Source organism: Nanorana parkeri, unplaced genomic scaffold, assembly GCF_000935625.1.
Source record: "Nanorana parkeri isolate BGI_ZX_2015 unplaced genomic scaffold, ASM93562v1 scaffold196, whole genome shotgun sequence".
Classification (NCBI taxonomy): Eukaryota; Metazoa; Chordata; class Amphibia; order Anura; family Dicroglossidae; genus Nanorana; species Nanorana parkeri.
Window position 1 is genome coordinate 1,453,740 of NW_017306464.1, and position 21,147 is coordinate 1,474,886.

At 41.8% G+C, this 21,147-nt stretch overlaps 1 protein-coding gene across 1 annotated transcript in view; it reads left to right on the plus strand.

Annotated features, from left to right (window-relative positions):
* The window catches only part of LOC108786178 (short-chain dehydrogenase reductase 5-like), a 50,973-nt gene that overhangs the window by 15,235 nt on the left and 14,591 nt on the right, over positions 1-21,147 (plus strand). The window contains exons 3-7 of the mRNA XM_018555422.1: positions 586-813; positions 4,525-4,596; positions 5,188-5,212; positions 7,589-7,797; positions 10,779-10,851. Of these exons, the coding sequence (XP_018410924.1) occupies positions 586-813; positions 4,525-4,596; positions 5,188-5,212; positions 7,589-7,797; positions 10,779-10,851 (607 nt within the window). The remainder of the gene's footprint in view (positions 1-585; positions 814-4,524; positions 4,597-5,187; positions 5,213-7,588; positions 7,798-10,778; positions 10,852-21,147) is intronic.

The window sequence follows — 21,147 nt, forward strand, 5'->3', positions numbered from 1 at the left end:
AAAAGGTCGGCATTAGCCCTCCGGGTTCCAGTGTAAATATGTGAATAGAATGTTTGAAGAGCCGGTAAATGTAAATTTAAATAATGAACCTGAAGTGGAAAAGAAAAGCCCAGCAATGTTAGCAGCAAATCATTTTATTTAAAGTTGGAGGACAAGAATTTACGATGGTCCATCTCCTTTAATTACATTTGCCTGAAGTCAAAAAGTTCTCGCCTATCACCTACACATCCATTTTATTTTCTGTTCGCTAGGTGAACAATATCTCTGCTTTCCAATTACATGATTATGGTCCTGCAGTAATTATTTTTGCCGTTAATTGCCAACGATAAATAACCCCGTACACATGCTTTTCACCTCGGTGACCTTCTTTATCCTGATTGCAACTCCTCTATTCTATAATTTAACGCCTCTTTAGGCCCAGGCAAGAAAATGATGTACGGATTTTCCTGGAGGAGATAAGTAAATTTCCTTGCTTCCGTTCTGCTTGCGATCTCTCGCTGTCTTGTCTATTAGCGCGAAGGCTGTTTCCATTTTCACACATAATAAGAGCACATCTGCATTCCGGCTCTGTTTGTTGTCTTGTAGGAGTTGGCCGCTTTGGGCGAGCAATACGACATGGTGTTTATTGACGCTACGGAGGAGAATCCTATAAACTATTACAACCTGATTATGAGCGGCAATATGCTAAGGATGAACGGTGTGATCTGCGTACAAAACGCTTCTACGAGCAGCCGGGAAGGCATCGATGATGAGATGGGATTTATGTCCAGGGAAATGACAGATGTAATTAAGGCAGACGCCAGAGTGGAGCAGGTTAGTGCTGTAAGGCTGCTATAGACAAAGCCGGAGCTGCTGGCTGCCTGAGTAATTTGAATGAGCAGAAGGGAATATTTAACTTTAACAATTCTGTTTAGAGGAGACAGATTTGATTGTTTCTGGTACTGGGACATGGCAGGATGTCCTATGCTGAAAATATTTTTTTTGTTAAAGTGACAATTAAAGGAGAACTATTGGGAGAGTAAAATGTAATCTTCCCAATATTTAGAGTCAGAGTGTGACACTTGCAGGCTCTATAAAACGAGAGCTGAGCGATCACAAAGCACTAATCGCTCAGTTTACGGTCTTCTCCACGCAGAGTGTGGTGTCTGTCATTCACCGCTCTGCGCAAGCATTTTCTCCTATCTGTTCTTCTAGCGCTCATTGGAAGGACAGACAGGAAAGGGCGCAGGCTCTAGAGAGGCAGAGCCAGCTATCAATCAAGCAGTGGGGTGAATCCCGACAATATTGTCGGGATCTTTCCCAGCTGTAGGGCGGCTCTGCGTTGTAAGCAAATAGCGGGCAGTAGCATAAGGGTACATCAGTAAATGTCAGCCATTGACCCAAAAGAGGACTAAAGCCAGAAAAAAGCTTTGCCTTTCGTTCTCTCTCAAAAGCCTTTCTTAAAGAGTAACTCCTCTTTTCTGGACACGTGATAGAGTAGCGCGAGACAGCAAAATAGCGACTATTGTTAACAATATTTGCTGCCTTATTGTTCCATTGTGCTTATAGTGTTTCTTTAAAGCTGGCCACACTACTACACTGGTAGGTAGACATGTAAGATGCGGAAACATTTGGTTTGGTTCGGTTCGGATATTTCGGGATTCGGATCCGAAATTCAATTCGGTTTGGGTTTCGGATTTGGACGAAATCTGAATTTTTGTTAGTTTCAGATGAGTTTACGAATATTCGTTGCGAATACCACAGAAAACCCTACACAGATATTAATACTAAAGCTGAAGCCCCTGAATGCAATTCGGAAATTCGGATCTAGGAGCCGCAGCTTTAGTATTATATGTATATACTGTATATGGCTCCCATGTTGCCGTAACGAAAATTCATACCCATTCGGATGTATTAAACTGAAAAACACATCTCATTGGCCAGAAAAGTCACATGTCCGATTCAGTTTAGTTTTTGAACGAAATTCATATTCGGACACATTCGGATGCATTGGGTTTTGGTCATTCGAATGTGTCCGAATGTCTGAATTTCGGAAAATTCGTACGAATTTTGATTCGGAACAAAACGTATCGTACATGTCTACTGGTAGGACTTCGTTTTTAAAAAATTCAGAATGTTGGGTTTTCTACTAGTTAATGGGGTCAAATCGATGATCGTTTTTGACCTCAGTGCCGAAAAAAAATTTAAGATGGAAAATTTTTCTTAAATGAACAAAGATATGATAAATTCAAAAGAAATTTAGGGCAACAAATCTCTGATGGCATTATCAAATGTTCTGATGAGATTTTTCGTATGAACGTTCTTATGAAAACCTGCCAGTGTATGGTCAGCGTAACCATAACTTTTTTTTAAAACTAGAGTAGGAAAGGGTTAAAAGCTTTGTAAGATTTTTGTAGCCGTTTATGTCCCCCACTAATAGATACAGAAAATGAGGGAGAATCCAATATTTTGGGTTATCACAGAAACAGGTTGTGAAATCTTCTGCTGGAGAAACCTGTTCTAGCGACAGCAGTGAGAGAGTCTCTCATTTTGGAGAGATCTCCTCCTACAACCTTTTGTGTCTCTGGGAAATGAAACAAAGGGGAATCTCATCAACAGTGATGATTGCACTGGCCTGGGTTCAGTTCTCTTGGATATTCACCAAACCCAGCCAGTAATCCTGGTTTGGTGAACGCCCAAACAAACTGAACTCAAGGCTGCCTGTATACTAGCAATGAGTGGCACTGTGCTCCCTGCAGAATGTCATTGGTTGCTAGGACGCTAGTGGTTGGGTCACACAGTGTCATTGGTTGCTATGATGGAGGCAAGTGCACCATAACAATGACGCTGTAGGGCTGCTGGCATCTTAGCAACCAGTGATGTTGTGCAGCTCCCTAGCATCATAGGTTGCTATCCTAGCAACTAATGATGCTATGCGGCTCAGCCACCAGTTAACCAATAATTCTGTGTGGACCAACCATTGGTTGGTAGAACACAGACTTAGGTTTGGTGTGCAAACGCACTGGCCACATCGCTCGTCCATTTGGCGAACTGCAAACAGCTTGGCTTTAGGCTGATGGTGTGGTCAACCCAAACTCGAAGCTCATCCCTACTCGTCAATGGCACAAATAATGCAAAAAGAAGCCTAGCAGGGGTTTAACCATTCCCTACTTTGTTCAAAACATAAAATAGAAAAGTATTCGCTATAGGAATACTTTATAGAAATCATATACCAGGAGGGAATAGTGGATACTACTGCTGATCATTTATTTCTGCAAATGCTAGATATCCTGCTGTCATGCTATCCAATGGCTTTCTGAGGCACTGCCCTGTAACAAATATGTATGTGTATATATATATATCTTATATTTACTTAATTCATCGGTCAATCAATTATTGACCATGCTATGTGAATTGGTATAAGGTCCCTACAATTTAGTATAGGACAAATAAATATAATGACATAATGTGATTTGGGGCTGCAAAAAGTGCAAGCCTTGAACCATCTTTATACAAAAGGTGATGCCTTTTTGCCTGCTTGTGTCCAGTCTGGAACAGAGGGTGGAATGTTAAAGTGAACATCAGTGCTGGAACACAAGGCCAGATTCTGCAAGTTAATCCATTGCATACTTACTCTATACATTATAAACCTCCCTAGAAAAAAAATCAGAAAAACATAACATATATGCCTTTGGTTGGCATGGTAAAACAAGATTTTTGCCAAGGCCAAATTAGGCTACTAAGGGATCTCCCGGAAAAAAACGTATTAAACTGAAAGGTTGGCAGGTATGCCATGTTATAATGGACAATGTAATTTCTGCACCAATAATTCTGGAGCAGACATTATTAAAGGAGTGCTTCAGTCAAAACTGTAACCAGAGCCTTAGAGAGTGCAATTTTTAATTGCATTGCTATAGTGCACCAGTTCACTTGAATCCTTCGCATCTATAATGTAAAAATCTATGAACCCCTTTTGCTATCTATGAACCTGCTTGTAATATGTAAGGATGGGGTTCGAGTATGGGCCATTAAAGTGTTTGACCCAAACTCTGGCTGGACTACATAAGTTGTTTGCATGCCTGCTGAGGTGCACCTCCAGCTGCATTGTGTTCTGGTACATGTACCCCAGGGCAGTGCCCAGCATAGCATGCCTTTTGTTTGACAATTCCTTGACTATTAGCCTTAAAAATGAAGACAATTGATTTTCAAGATTGGCCTCCCATTGACTTCTAGGGGGTTCACATTAAAGTTCCCAATTTTTGGACTTTTAGATGAGTTTGCCGCACCTTTCACAAATCAAAGCCAGGCACATTCTGCTCATCACTGTACGGGAGAGGTGTTCACAAACAGTGAGGAACAAATCAATTTGCAAAATCAGGTGAACTACAAATGTTTAATTCCCCAGAATATATGAAGATCGGTCTAGTGTGTAGAAAAGTTTTTTGATACAATTGCTCGGATTGCCAAATTATGAGATTCTTCACAGATAGGACAGATCTACACACACATAGATTGCTCTGTAATGCCATAACTTGTCTTTTAAAGGTGGAATTACCGTCAGACTGTGGAATTTTTATTGTAAGACGAATACCTGTCTCTCAAACCACTGATCCTTTGGTAAGATTTTGTTTGATTCCTTTAAATTTTAATATATAAGTTTTTTTCTTGAATATATGACAACAAAATGCATTTATAAGAAGATACCACACATCGAAAACTATGGGGTTTAAAGAGGTGCACCACCATTGCATAAGTTAGGATAAAAACATATTTTATTTTGTTAAATTATACAAGATCGTCATAAAAATTGTTTACAAAAAAAATGAAAAACACATTAGAGTAAACTCCCTCCTAGGTAAGCCTTATACCCTTCAGGGAAGCCTATCCCACCCCAACCTAACCACTGTACCATCATGTTCTCAAACAATTCATCCCCACACAGCTACCTCCTCATATATCACTTGCCCCTCCCTTAGATTGTATACCCTCAGGGGCAGGGCCTTCCTTACCATCTTGCCTTGAATTGTATTGTGATTTGTAATGTCTTCCTTATATTGTAAAGCGCTGCGCAAACTATATAAATCCTATATAATAATATAATAATAATAATACCCAACACAGCCACATTACAGCCTTCTACCAGTATGAAAACCATTTGTATTATTATCCATAGTCACAACGGCAATTCACAGTGTCTTGCATTTATAGGGCTTTGACTCGACACGTTTCGCTGGTATGCTTCCTCTGGGGACCAAGGGTGGCTAATCTAACATAAATAAATAATGACTCAACTGTCACAACGCTGATTGTATATAATATACTTTAAGTATCAATAAATAGTTGAACATGCATCAATACTGGCAGAGTTAAATTTGCTCCTACTCACCCAAAAGGCTGTCACGGTCAACACAGATCCTTTCTAGCAGAGGAAAAGCACCATCTCACATGCCTTCCCTCCACCTGGTCTGAGTTCTTGTATAATTTAACAAAATAAAATATGTTTTTATCCTAACTTATGCAATGGTTAAACCCTTTAGTTTTCGTTTTTTGTTATCTATCTAAATCAGGGGGTGAGGCGCCTTTTAGGTTGAGTGAGTCTGGGGTCTGATATGTGCACATTTATAAAAAGAGAATAAGGATCAGAAATGGTTTAAAAATGCAACGGACCGTGCACTAAAATGCAAGGTCCCCTCTGCATAGGTGGCTACCCCCACCCCCTGTTCACAAAGCACTGCATTATATAAATGAATTGAGAAAAAAAAATGCCTTCAAAATACTCACCTTATGCCTGGGTTCTTGCTGCTTCCTGTTGCTGACGTCACTGGGTCTCACAGAGGGATTCTGAGAAGCTCGGGATCCCAATTCTCAAAAGAGGAGTGTGGGATTTGGGATTCTAAACTTTCCGAGGCTCCGCCCTCTCCTGTAGTTTTCTGCAGGCAGCCTATAGTGGGTGGAGCCTGCTGGGTTCCTCTATTTTAATTGGCTTCTGTCTAAATTGGCCCTTGTATGCATGTGAGCTAGGGACCTTAGATTGTAAACTCCTTGAGGGCAGGGACTGATGTGAATGTGCTCTATGTACAGCGCTGTGTAGATTGTCAGTGCTATATAAATACCAGTAATAAATAAATAAGCCATGAACTCTAGGAAAACATCTAAACACGCCACCCAAATACATACAGTATGTGCAAACCATATAATTTGCTAAGGGAATTATAACTCCGTTTAACCAGTTGTACAATCCAGGCTCCTCTAGCAGGCAACACAGCCAGGCCTCAGATCTCTCCCCAAGCTACACTGCACAGCCTGGTTGTAAACCAGCCCCAGCATGTGACTGGACAACAAGGGAGCAGGAGAAGACTAATGTTTATAAAAAATTAAAGTTTTACTTGAGTTAAAAACTATTTCTATTATTTCCTTACAATGTGAATCTGTGAATTCTATTTCCGAATGCACCCATTACACACAATGCAATTGCATCTGAAAATTGAGCCCAACCATCCACTATATTTGTTTAAAGCTGAACTCCAGGATCAGCGATTATTGTCTAATACAAGATCCATGTGTGTTCTTCCTTGAATCTTGGTGAGCTTTGTGTATTTCTCCCAGATCAGTGCAGTAATCCAGTGTGACACTTGGAGCTTCCTGTAATAAAGACTGCTCACTGCTGCTCTCTCTTCTTGTGCAGGGTGACTGGTCTTGTCTCCGCCCCCCCCTATAATAAAGAGCGCTCACTGCTGCTCTCCTTGTGCAGGGTGACTGGTCTTGTCCCCGCCCCCTCCTGTAGTTTTCTGCAGGCAGGCTGTAGTGGGTGGGGCCAGCTTGGCCCCTACCACATCTCTGCTTTCTGTACAGGCTATATACAGTACAATTATGACATCACTCCTACTTTTGCAAAGTAATATATCAGAGTTTTCATAGGCATTTGGGGAACACAAAGTGGATTTATAACCTTTGTGGCTATTGAGTAATCTAATTAAATGAAAGTTCAGCTTTAAAATGGCTTAACTGATTGAAGGCATTTTGCAACCAAAACCGCAAGTCACCAATAGAAAAAAATTTGCACATTGTGTCAATTCATTATGAGAGCAAAACACAACCTGACGCTTCTGCCCTTTACTTCTGAAAATGTTAGTGCCCCAGTTGACATGCAAACCTTCTGGCTTCCATGGTCTGTGAGCCACTGACCTGGAACAAGTGAGCATGCACGCCAGGAGTTCTATTTCCAATCTGATTAATTTGTTGCATGCTTGTTCTAGGCTGAAATCAGAGATAGCCAGGACACCAGCATTTCCAGAAGGATGTATCCCTTTCATGACGAGTTTCCTCTTAAATAAAGGACTTGTGCACTCTCTTAAATCAGCACTAGGTGGCACCATATCCTAAAAAAACAAGAATATCACTTTTTGAAGATTTGTATAAAAAAAATTAAAATAATAGTATGATCCCCTACTCAGTATGTTGATGAAGAACACACTGTAGCTGTTGATCCCAATATAAAGGCAGCTGCCCGCATATTTATACATTTCTGTCATTAATCATTTTTCCATTTAAAATGAAAGTTTAAAAAAATCTCAACTCAGCTATTTTTTCTGGTGGAATTATTTCGCAGGCATACATTCTGTTGCCATGGCAGCCGATATTAGCAAAGAAGAAGATGTGAAGAGAATGGTGGACGCGATTGTGGCTAATTGGGGGAGAGTTGACATTGCGTGTAATAACGCGGGAATTAACATGAATTCGGCGAGCGAAGATACCACCCTGGAGGAATGGGACAAAACGTTTAACGTCAACCTGCGTGGCCTCTTCATATGTTGTCAGGTGTGTTCTCCGGAGCTTATTAGGACATGTCACAGCAGAACCGAGAGATCCAATTACAAGGTTTCCAGAGGGTGACAAAGTCAAAAATGGCTGGGAAGTTACTTTTATTTTGTATAATTAGTTTTATATCTTTTTCTTTTATTTTTTTTATGGTATGGTACATGGTAACCACACCAATCAGTTCATAAATGGTGAATAGAAAGGCGGATATAGGAAAGACAATTCACAGAAATTAAAACAAAATTCCCTAGCATACTCTGCAGCTAGTCAACATAAAATGTATATAAAAATTTAAAAATATTTAAACCGTTTCAAAATTTTAAGGGGTAAAAACAGGTTTATTTTGCATATATTTGCAAATATATGCCTAACTCAGGAGTTAAATCTTAAAAATGCATTCCAGTACCTTAACTAATAACAGAAATGTATCTTATTTGTGTATCACTCGGCCTTAGATCCTCAAATCGATCTGAATTGGCCCTGACACTGTCCTTCCTTCTGGAGGGGGGCTACTTTTGTTCCCCAATCCCCATCCTTTATAACTTTTAACTAGGGATGCACCGATACCGATACTAGTATCTCGTACTCGTACTCGCCCAAATGCTCCGATACCTTCCCTGATACCGGAACTTCCAGGCAGAGGAAGATTTCCTCTGACTGTCAGTGCTGTAGGGGAACATGGAGTTGGGTGGCAGGAAGCCCGGTGGCAAGTAATGACCCATGCTGCATGCTGATTGGCTGGGAAGCCGGCTTCCCGGCCAACCAGCATCAAGCCGTCAGAACAGCCGCCTTCTTGCTGATTGGCTGGGAAGCCAGCTTCCCAGCTAATCAGCAAGCGGGCCGGCTACTCGGAATCGGCGAGTACCAAAAACAAAATATTGTTACTCGTACTCGACTTTTAACTATAGTAAAAAGCAATAACTCCCCTGAGCCATCCCATGTGGCACCTCCTTATATGCTGTGGTGCCTTTCAAGGTATGCTGGGCCATGCACCACCATACAACACTGTCACCTAGTCCATTTAGGTCTATATAAAGCCGACCCCTTGACCACTCTTTACTAACCTCTCCCTCATCACTCCTTCCTCTGTTGCAAACCCAACACAACCCCCAGTCTTGGCTGTTGGTAGATCTCTCAGACAGTGGTGACGTCACAAACTCCCTCATGTGACAACGCTCCAGCCTGGTGATTGGGTAGGCCTGAGCATCATAGGTAGAGTTGCCACCTTTACCTTTGTGACCAATGTTTTAGATAAGACCAGGGGAGTGCTTAAGTATTAGGCAGCCTGAAAGTGGGCTTTACACAGACCCCATCCCTTTGTCCTAAATGGACGAGGTGACAGGGCCTCTTTAGCATGTTAACAGTTATATGAGTTTCATTTGATTGAGTTTACATCTACTTTAATTATTTCTTCAAGCATCCACCGCTCGGCATAACTGGCATGATGAATAATGAATAATTTGCTAAGAGGCTCCAGTTAATTAATGCGGTACTGATAACTGAACCCTTAAGTGTTATCGGGTGGGGTCCACTTTGAAAAAGCCACACATCTGAAGTATTAATGGTCTAATTCATTGCCTCTCCAACGCTAAGTAAATTAATACTTTAACTACACTTTGAAGTGTGGCCTTTCTGTGCCGTTGCCTAATCATTAATTAGGATTAACAACTGAAACTGCTAATTAATTTGAAGATTTAGGTTTTTTTTCTCCTCTTTCATTGATAAATATATAGTGCAGGATTGGCTGCCACCGATTTCAAAGGAATATGTGAGGTTCTTATAAGCTAAATTGCAATTAACAGTTGCTGCTGTTCATTTATTTTAAAAGGGAACTCCAAAAAAGGCTTTTTTTTTAGATGACATACTGCTCGAATCTTCTGGTTTTGTTGCACGATCAGGCCTTGCTTTGGCTGGTGTGCAATGGCCTGTATTTGCCTGAGCATTAAAGTAGAACTCCAGTTGAAAATATTGATATCAAAATGATTAGCCCATTAAAAGGTAACATAAAAAAGGTTATGCTGCAATATTAGCTCTTCAATCTAGTGATTTCTCCCGCAGTACTTTTTTTTGCCAGTAGATGTCCACAGTCTGATGGCCAGCAGCATGAAACTCATTTCCTCGGGGCCCAGGTCACCCTGAACCCACCCCAAACCTATAACTGGTCAGTGAAAGGAGAAGCAGTACAGAGATGCGCTCATCTCTCTGTTCTTCTGCTTTTACCTCCTATCACCATGCTTCTTTCCAGCACATGAACCGATTGGATCTTTGACCTGCTTCTCCCTCTTACAAATCCTGCCCTGCTGTACAGGGACTGTAGGAAGCTGATACTAGGACAAATTTGGGTACTTACACTGCTTGCATTTAAATAAATACAGATAATGATTAATTAATGATTATAGAGCTGCATTAATGTGTTTTTTTATATCTGCCTGGAGTACAGCTTTAAGAAATGTCCTAAAGCTGATGTAAATCCTAACTGAATGACGCTTAGTATGCTAGAGCACTGTATATAAGAAAATAACTGCTACTTTATAAATAAATAATAAAATAATAATAGCAATAAATAATAATACTGATGTGAATGTGAACTATGTATAAGGAGCAGGGGAGCTGGAGCAACACAAACAGTAATTAGTCAATCCCAGAAGAGAAGAGGGTCTGTGATGTGACAAGGAAGGACGGGGCTGTGCTAGGAAATTGACTCTTCCTGACATAGTCAAATTATCTAGCAAGCTCAAAGTTACATTGCAAGTGAATAAAAATAACTTAGGAAAAGGAAAAAACACTGCAAGTAAGCATGCTTGATTTTTCTTTGGTTTGCTGTGTTGGTGCTCTGTTTACTCTTTAAGCTCTGGATTTTTCATGTGATTTTGGGGAAAAAATTACCTTTTTTTTAGGTAACGTATTCTTATTTAAATGCACATAAATGATTGAGTCATTGTGAAGCTCAGGAATCTCCCTTCCACTTTCTGTCTCTGCAGGCTGCAGGCCGTGTAATGCTGAGTCAGGGCTATGGGAAGATAATTAACACGGCGTCCATGGCAAGTTTAATAGGTGAGTGATGAGAGATGACAGGTGGGACTTAACGTGCGTTGTTTAATTAGTCATCATGCCATCTGATTTAATTAAGCATGTATCAGAATTCAGAAAGAAGTAAATCACTGACACTCCGTATCAGGTCAAAAGATATATTAGCAAAGAGGTTTGACCTTCATGACCTGACGCTGGGTGACGCACCTGTATGACTGTCAGAAGAGGGGAACCCTTGGTATTAGTATGCCTAATTTACAGACATTTACATACATTAAAGGAGAACTCCATTCAAAATGCATAACGTCAGGGTATGTGTACTTGTTTTATGTGTGAGATTGTGAGTTGCATCTGTAAAAACACATTGATGATTGTTATTAAAGGGCGTACTAAAGTGTACTAACGCTAATGGAACAGTTCACAACATGTTGCAGCTGCAGTGTGTATAGGGGCTAGTTTTGTGGTTCAGATTACACTGAAGCAAATGCTGTGCAATACACGTTTCATATCCCTGTTCAGGCCAGAACATTTGGAACTGAACTCCAGACAGGTAAAAAACACCACGTCATGTATTAATTGCATAATAACCATAAAATGTATTTTTAACACGATTAGTGTAAGTATCTGAATGCGTCTTTGTAAGAACCTCATGTAATCCCCTGTACTGCAGAACTGAGGTTGGGAGACAGAGGACTAGTACTAGGTGCCAATCAGGATCTGCCTAGAGTTCACATTTAAAGGATAAACATATTGGAGTGCTGCAATGTGCAGGGGACACCCTGTCCCACCAGCAGAGGATGGGGGGTTCTCTTTTAGAAACAGCCATCAGCAGTTGAAGGCACTCATCTTGCAAACAGCAGTAGGGAGCAACCCTTAAGGTGCCCATACACCTGCCGATATCATACGATAATCGCGGGTGATCCTGTGATCGTACGATTATCGGCAGGTGTATGGAAGGCGTGCAACTGTTTTTACTGTACGTTCGCACGTTTTTGTCTTCCGAGCACGCTTGAAAACCTGCCGAAAATTGTAAGATTTTCGGCGGGTTAGTGGCGTGCTCGGAAGACAAATGCTCAGCAGGTAGTGCTTGCGATGATCGCAAGTACGATCTAGGAGACAAGGAACAAAAGAAAGGGCCTCCATAGTGTAAAAGAGTAATTTCATGGTAAAACACGCAGCTCTAAGGCTGTCCTTAAAACAATTCAGTAGAATAAAAACCAGTAGAATAGGATGTGAAGTCGGAACCTCTAGCAGGGAGAGTCTGGAGAGATGAGTATCACCAGCGTCCTCTGTCCCTATGTTAGCAGCAGGTTTACGCGTTTCTGGGGCACGCCCCCTTCATCAGAACCTATGCTTGTTATTTCGTCCTTCCTAGACCAAGATGGGCAGATCGTATGAGATTTTAATTACCTTACAACCATTGCACAACGAAAGTCGTGCGATGGTTGTAAGGTGTATGGCCAGCTTAATGACCCAAACAGTGACAGCCAACTTTAGCAGGTGGGGCCAAAATGCAAAACATGAACAGAATCAGGATAGGCTAGAGGTCACGTCTGGGGGGTAGACAAACATAGTTGATGAAACAATGAAGATCAGGGCAAAGGGCAGGCAAAGGCAGAAACAGAAAACCATCCCAGTCTTAAAAATGTACAGATCCATTTCCACAAAAGTAGCCAGGCAGGTAGGACAACGTACCTTGGATCGGGCACTGCCTAAAAGACACTGAAAGAAAATAACCACTGGCGCCAACTTTAAACCGTCCATGCAAGGAAAGGGAAAAACTCTAGAGACGCGGGGCAGCTCTTCACAGTCAGGGAAAACTGGTATCTAGCAGAAAAAAAGGGAAAGGAGCTCCTCCATAGTGTAAAAAAAGAAGGACTTTATTAGATAATCAAAACAACGAAAATGTACTCACAAACAACTACCAAGAAAGGTTAGTAATAGCAGGACCTCAAAAAGTTCCACACTCAGTTTAAGCACTCCTGTTGGAGGGCAGGTGTGCAGTTGCAGCGTGATAATAACACAGTGCTCAATATATACCATCTAGCAGATGGCTGGGGGGAGCATGTAGACACAGGACATCTGAGCATTAATGCAGGACAGAAAAAAAGCTGCTTGCCATCAGCTGACATTGCTGATAGATAGATAGATAGATAGATAGATAGATAGATAGATAGATAGATAGATAGATAGATAGATAGGAGATCTGCATTGCCCAGTCACCTTCCCCGATTAAGGTACTAGACCCACCATCACACTTGTTACTTTCCTCTTTTGACTCTATCACTACAGAGGAGGTTACAAAGCTTTTCTCTGGCACCCGCCTCACTACTTGCCCCCCGGACCCCATCGCCTCACCACTACTCTGGTCACCCTCTTGCTCTATCCTACACTCTCTTACTCACATTTTCAATCTTTCCCTCTCTTCTAGCATCTTTCCCTCCCCTCTAAAACATGCACTGGTTACCCCAATACCCAAAAAATCCTCACTGGACCCCACCGACTTCAATAATCTCAGACCAATCTCCTTACTAGATAGAGATTCTATGATTCTATGAATTACACCTTGCGTAGCCATCTTTTACCTATACAGTCTTTATATTCCTAAAGAGACTCTGTCAGTAAGGGGAATGGAGCCAACTCTTGCAGGTATAAGGGCCACTTAACTGCAGCAGCCTCCCAAACCTTACTGTCATGGCCTAAATCTCATGCAATTCCGGATAGTGCTGAAGCTTGCCTGCCCCTTGCTATCTCATGAACATTCCTGTTGGCCATTGAAGCTGTGCTTTATAGTGATTGGCCAATATGACTCTGTGGGGGTGTGGGGTGTAGCGGCAAGTTTCATTATAATCCATAGTTTTTATAAGCTGTACCTGTTAGCATTACCTGGCATTTAACTGTGACAGATTTGGAAGGCTGCTGCAGGCATGTGCACATCTACTCTCTCAGGTCTGCTCTTCTGCTTAATGGATAGGGTTTCAATAGCCAGTCGGCTATTGCCTATTTCAAAATAAAATAGCCAATAGCAGTCTGGCTATTGCTCCCTGCTGCTTACATGCTTGCAGAAGCTGGCCGGCAGGAAAATGGGGCCACACAGGAGGGGTGCTGGGACTAGGGTGCAAAATAGCCTGGCACCTGCCCTGATCATATGGTCACATCACATGCATCTGCCCATTTTCTTTAGGCAATCTTCCCCGGCGATGGCCGGGCGCACAGACACTGGCACTTTAAGCGAGAATTATGTGCAATATTTGTCTAGTAACTCTGAGCCCGTCTCTCCAGACTGGAATGCCAGTTGTTAAACCTCTTTACGGTCGCCAACAGGTGCCTGAACCAGGGGCTGCTGTATCAGCAGCGAGCGCGCGCCAGCCAATAAACCATCGTAACATATGGTGAAAAGTCCCGACCGCTGAGCTAATCTGGAAGGCAGTTACTTTCTGGTGATCCGAGGACCACGGAACAAAAATTGATCAATTACACAAATTAAGCCGAGCCCTTCAGGAATTTATTTTATTGGTCTGGACATCTGTTTCAGCATTGTCCATATCCAAAAATCAAACAGCGCTCCGGGCTGCCAAGTTAGGGGGAAGAAAATCGAGTAGCAATAAAACGACAACACAAAACCACTAAGTTAATATTACATCCATCTGCTGAATGTTATATAAATATGCAGTCCTTTTTTTTAAATTTTTTTTTATTTTTCCTTGGGAATACCATTTATTTTTACAGTGCCCAGTGTGACATTCTGAGCCGTTTATTGCGCAGCCACTATAAATGTTTCTTCAGAAATGCATTTATAATTGCCTTACGAGTCCTTGGTTAAGTGTCCTCGCCACCTGTCCTATTTTGTAATTAAAAACAGGAATCATTTTTTTTTTTCATTCCTCTTTTATTTTTCCCCTCCTTTTCGATTTTTAAATACGAGGGACAAAGACTGTAAAAAAATAGGCGGCTCTGACAATGTTTTTGCAAAATCGTACGTTAATGATTTAAGATGGAATGGTGGCGGGTTTATAAGTGGAAATAATTATGTGGTTTTCAGGGCGGGCGAAATAAAACGTTGACTCAAATAAATCAAGTATTGAAATAAGTGAAACTAAACTTAAAAAGAAAAAAAAATGTAACTTTATAGGCGGTATGTGGAATGGCTGCTAATAACTGGGGACAAACACAATTTAGAATTTTCAAACAATAATTTGATTCTGAAATTTCTACGAAAATTGGGAGGTTTCGGGAACAATTCCAACATTTTCAGAAATTATTATATTATTATACAGGATTTATATAGCGCCAACAGTTTGCTCAGTGCTTTACAATATAAGCAAGACATTACAGTTATAATACAATTCAAGACAAGATGGTAAGGAGGGCCCTGCCCCTGAGGGCTTACAATCTAAAAAGGAGGGGCAAGTGATACATGAGGAGGTAGCTGCGTGGGGATGAATTGTTTGAGGAAGTGATGGTTGAGTGGTTAGGTTGAGGTGGGATAGGCTTCTCTGAAGAGATGAGTCTTAAGGGATCGCCTAAAGGCAGTCAGAGTGGGAGATCGATGGACAGGTTGGGGTAGAGAGTTCCAGAGGATGGGAGAGACTCTAGTGAAGTCCTGGAGGCGAGCATGGAAGGAGCTGACGAGGGAGCAGGAGAGCAGGAGATCTTTGGAAGAGCGGAGGGGACGGCTAGGGTGATACTTTGAGACAAAGTTTGAGATATAGCCGGGGGCAGAATTGTGGATGGCTTTGTAAGTGGTTGTTAATATTTAGAATTGTATCCTTTGGGCTATTGGAAGCCAGTGGAGGTATTGACAGAGGGGGGTTGCAGACACTGATGGGTTGGTTAGGTGGATGAGCCTAGCAGCTGCATTCATGATAGACTGAAGGGGGGAGGTGCCTGTGTAGAGGTCGACTAATGAGGATGGAGTTGCAATAGTCAAGACGAGAGATAACAAGAGAGAGTTTTTTTTAGGGGTGTGTTGTACCTTAATAGACTCCTGAGGGTTAAAGAACAACTCTGGGTAAAAATTGCATTAACCCTTGCAGTGGGGCTACCGCCGCACTGCTAGTGTTAAGTGCTCCTTTTTGCCTAGGGAGCAGACAGCCTTGAACCTTCACCATCTGCTGGACATTAATCATCACTGTCGCTGCCTAGTCTTTGCTGTGCACACCTGACCTCATTAGTTGACTTTAAAGACAGGTCACAGCTTTAAGCCAATGCCTGAACAACAGTTTTTTTCTGTTTGTTCATGCCCTGGATAGAGGTCTATCTGTCTCTGACTTTTGTCTTGCTGTGCATGCCTTGCGTCTGAACTGTATGAACTTGATTTGTCTGTCCTTTTCTTGATCATCAGCCTGATACCTCAGTCATTGCTCCTTTTACCTGTTCGGAACCTGGACTTTGATTGTACCTGACCTGGCCATCATTCTGCTGAATCTGTTATTGTCATTTGCTCTGAACATCTATCTGATGACGTATGCTACTCTAGCATTGTCCCTGGCAACACAGATGGTCTACTGACCCTATTACCTAATTACCTATAACCTACACCTTCTGAGGATGTATCGGGAGAAGGTAGTAATGTTCAATCTTTTATTGTATTAGATGAAACCGAGTAGCCACAAGTCGTATATGATACACCAGAATCCTTCTTTATCAGGGTAGAAGCTTTGTACAAACAGTTTATCTCTATTGAGAAATGGAATTAACTGTGTTCCTCTTTATCTGTGCCTTGCCTGCCTGACGACCCGAGGACCTCTATATATGTCTAGCATGAATGCTCTTACCTGACCTTCCTCTGGAACACTAATGAAAATTGTGTGCCTCTCTTCTGAGTGATCAGTGAGGCTGACAGAGCAAAAACTACAAAAAGTTTCCAAATCCTTACAGCTGGCTGGGTTCTGTGCTTGTTTAGATGCTTCTAGAAGGATGAGGGAAGGTGTAGCTGGTCATATAATTATGCTTCTATAGCTAGCCACACATTACAGTCTAGTTTACTGTATATAGCGTTGTTCAGAAACATGTATAAGCTCAAGAATGATCAGTGTATTCATAAAAAAGGGGATAAAGTTGGATGACAGGGTAATGGATTAGTTGGGAAATGTTTTTACTATATCCGTATAGATTGTAAAGTTGTTCACAAACAATATAATCTTTTCTTTCATTATGAATTACATTTATATTGTAAATAATTTCTTCTGTTTGCATTAAAAAACAAATATCTTCAAGGGGGATCCTAATAATCAGTTCTTGTCATGTGAAAGCAATAATTATTTTGCATTTAATGAAATCCAGAAAACACTGCAGCAATAAATAATAATAATTATAGTATTCATTTTAATTCCCGTAACCTTAGTATGGTGTAATCTACTGCACCTAAATCCAGATACAGTAACTCCTCACATGCAGGGCTGGATTTACTCTCTCAGCTGCCCCAATGCCAGGTTCCTCAGTGCGCCCCCCCTTTATGCAGGCTGCATACAAGTGACCTTGTACAAAACAAGTGGCAGCTTCCCCGCTGTACATTTAGTCTTGCTTGCCCAAAGCAGGGCTAAATGTAGAAAACAACTACCCGCCCGGCACCCGGAACTGCATGTCCCAGGCATCGGGAGATAGGAATTCCACAGCCCTGCTGCCCTTCTGCTCCCTGCTGGCCCTCTGCTCCCTGCTGCCCCAAGCCGGGGCCTCAGTTGGCCTTGTGGGAAATCCGGCCCTGCTCGCATGGTCACTGTGTAGTGTACTTGATTCTCAGCAGTCAAATGTTGGCACCCTTCTAAAAAGCATAATGGTAATTTGGGGTTATTTTATTTCAGTCCCTGTGCCTTTAAGAGGTATGGGCTGCCCGCAGGCATACCTGCACCCAATTTGTCCTTTTGCTTCAAGATGGAGGCTTTCATAGAGTTAGGACCACACTACACAGAGGGGCTTCCACATATTTTGCAAAAGTTGTGCAACTAAAACCAAATAGTTAAACAGTGTAATTATTTTTTGTTAAATTAGAGCACCCATCTGCTAATCAGTCCTGCGAAAGATTCTGCACACAGGCATTCAGAGCCAGTCCTTGGCTCCTGTATACAAGCACATTCATGCAATACATAAAGAAGGACCAGCTTCGATGTGACAAAACCATTGTATATTGAACATGTGGATGTAAGGAATAAATTCCACGTTGGTGCTACAGATGAATTGTAAATGTATATATACCGTATTTTTCGCCTCATAAGACGCACCTGACCATAAGACGCAGTTTAGAGGAAAGAAACTACTTAGAGGCAGCGAAACAACTTTATTTACCGCCTCCACAATGCCGCTGCCTGTGTTGCCTGTGTCTAATTTCTGCATACTGAGACTCCTCCCTTTCGCTGTCATGTGGCATGACACAGGAAGGTGAGAAGCCGGTCAGACACAGAAGTTAGACTGCGGCAGCACGGGCAGTGGCATTATGGAAGAGGTAAATAACACTGCTTCGCTGGCTCTATAAGTAGTACAAGCGGCCCCTACCCTCCCATCGCTCATGCGAGTGATTACCGGTACACTGTCAGCCCCGCCGCCTCAGCTCTCACACACACACACATCACCCTGCTGGAGCCGCTGGACGTGTGTGTGATAGCTGATAGCTGAGGTGGCAGGGCTGCTGGTGTAGGAGATTGTCGAGACCTGGGGGGAATATTCGCTCCATAAGACACACAGACATTTTTGCCCGCCTTTTGGGGAGAAACAAATGCGTCTTATGGATCGAAAAATACGGTATATATCCTTTAGTACATGCAAATGGATTCTTGAAGTCACATTGGTTACCTCACGGGCCAGCACATCAGATGCAGCTTGTTTTGAGGCTCTGTTTGTCTGGCTGAATCCTCCAGCTGAGTCTGCTGATAATGAATCATTGCTGTGAGGACCTATTAAACAATGGTCCTTATTCAGCACAGTTGGGATTGATGCAATGCTAAACATCTAAAAAAAGAGACAAGGGCTCCACCCACTGTCTACATTCAAGACTACATACTGTATTAGGAATATTGAAAATTTCATTTTTCTCTCTTTTTCTTTATTTTATAGCCCTGACCTTAATACATATAGAAAACATGTATACTTCCCTGACACATTCATTTTAACTGTTCTACAGCCCGTCTGCACACTGCTCCAGAGGCTTACTCCTTAAACGATTATTCACAATAATAGCTTCTGCGAGACATGAAACAAGCCCAGTGAAATACTGAATGAGTTTCTGAAGGAGCTACGAGGGAGCTCATGACTGCTCATTGTTTAATAAAATGTGTGTTTAGCTGCTCACCGCCACAGGGAAAAACTGGAAGGAAAAATTCTCTACAGAATCTTCACATAAAAATGTATCATCTGTCAAGTGTCTTGCTGCTGTATAAGTGCCGATTATTGCTGAAACTTCACTGTAACTCTTCTAAATGATAGATGTTACTCTTCCATTTTAGATTTTGAAAACTGGCTTTATCTTGGTACAACAATATTATTCCACACCCTAAACCTAACCTTCAATCTCTACCATCACCGTCAATCTCTACAACCTAACATGTTGACTTAGGGCTTGTTCACACCAAGCGCGGAGCAGATCCGGACCAGAGCAGGTGCAGACCGGATCAAAACTGCGTCCAATGTATTCCTATGGTATTTTGACCTCCAGTTCACATCGCAGCGTGCGGACCCAGACCAGATCCAGACCGGATGAAAAAAATGCGGCAAGCCCTATTTTACCTGCTCTGGATCTGGTCTGGAACGCATCAAAAACGCATCAAAAACGCATCTAAAACGCAAAAACGCATCATAAACGCATGCAAGTGCCTGAAAGTCCATGTTAAACGTAATTTTTTTTAACCAAAACCGGCCCTAAACGCATCAAAAACGCATCCAAAACGCGTCTAAAACGCGACACAACCCACTACACTGCGTGTGCAGAAACCTGACCGGATCTGGTCTGCATTTGGTGTGAACAAGGCCTTAAAGTAGAATTAAGCCTGCAGGTTTTTTTGCATCTATCTGAAGACTCTCGAGCGACCATTAAGGATCATGGTGGGGGCACATTTGCAGTAGAGATCTTCGGGTGGGATAGGAGAAGAGACACAGGGTAAGTCAATGCAGGCAGCCAGCAGCTTTCATGCACACAGACTCCATGGGAGACAGAAGACACAGAAGTCAGCGCTGGATCAGAGACGGCACCAGCGCTGGAGGGACTCATGAAAACTACTGGAAAGAAGAAGATGATCGAATCAGTTTTAATTTTTGCCAAACTTTTGGAAAAAAAAAAGGAGATTTCAAGAAAAGTTCACAATTTTTGATAAATGCATTGGTGGTGCATCAATGGTGAAGATAGTTTTAAGTGTTTTTTAAGCGTACAATGAGCTTTGAATGAGATACAGAAGCTCCATTTAACTATTTTGGACCCATTATTTAGCCAAAAAAACAGCCCCGTTGTTTTTATTTTTACTGAAAGTAAACACAGATAGAGAAAAAAATAAGCACATTTCTTAAGTGCTACACAAATAACAATCAACTACACAAAAACATTTACAAAAAAAGCACAGTGCAATGGTTTAAGAATTTCACACTACATAGTTGGCACAGCCGCGGACTTTGTTTATTTATTTAATTTTGACACTTATCTTATTGGTATCCATTTCGCGCGGATTAGCTATTAGAATATTGGTCCTTGCCACTCTGTCTGGTAGAACGGTAAAACAGGCACTGGTTAGGGCAAGGGATTATGGAAAGCTGTGCCCACTGCGTATAGTCCTCCACATGGCCTTTAAATGTAATGTGGATGAGAAATGGAGTGTGTGGCAGTTGCTGCAAGGTTTCAGTTCACAGGGGTCTCTGCAAAGAGTAGTGTCTTGCTACCCTGCATAGGCTTTACATAGGGGTAACTGTGGTAGATTTCCAATACAAAGTGCTGGGATTTGTTGTCCTCTGTAGCCGGTTCCATTCTGTATTGCTGTATAATGTATTGCTGGGATTTGTAGTCCTCTGTAGCTGGTGTTATTCTTTTGCATCGCTGTATAATATATTGCTGGGGTTTGTAGTCCTCTGTAGCTGGTGGAATTCTTCATTGCTGTATAGTGCATTGCTGGTATATGTAGTCCTCTATAACTGGTGTAATTCTTCGCAATTGCTGTATAATGTATTGCTGGTATTTGTAGTTCTCTATAGCTGGTGGAATTCTGCATTGCTGTGTAATGCATTGCTGAGATTTGTAGTCCTCTATAGCTGGTGAAATTCTGCATTGCTGTATTATGTATTGCTGGGATTTGTAGTCCTCTATAGCTGGTGGTATTCTGCATTGCAGTATAATGTATTGCAGGG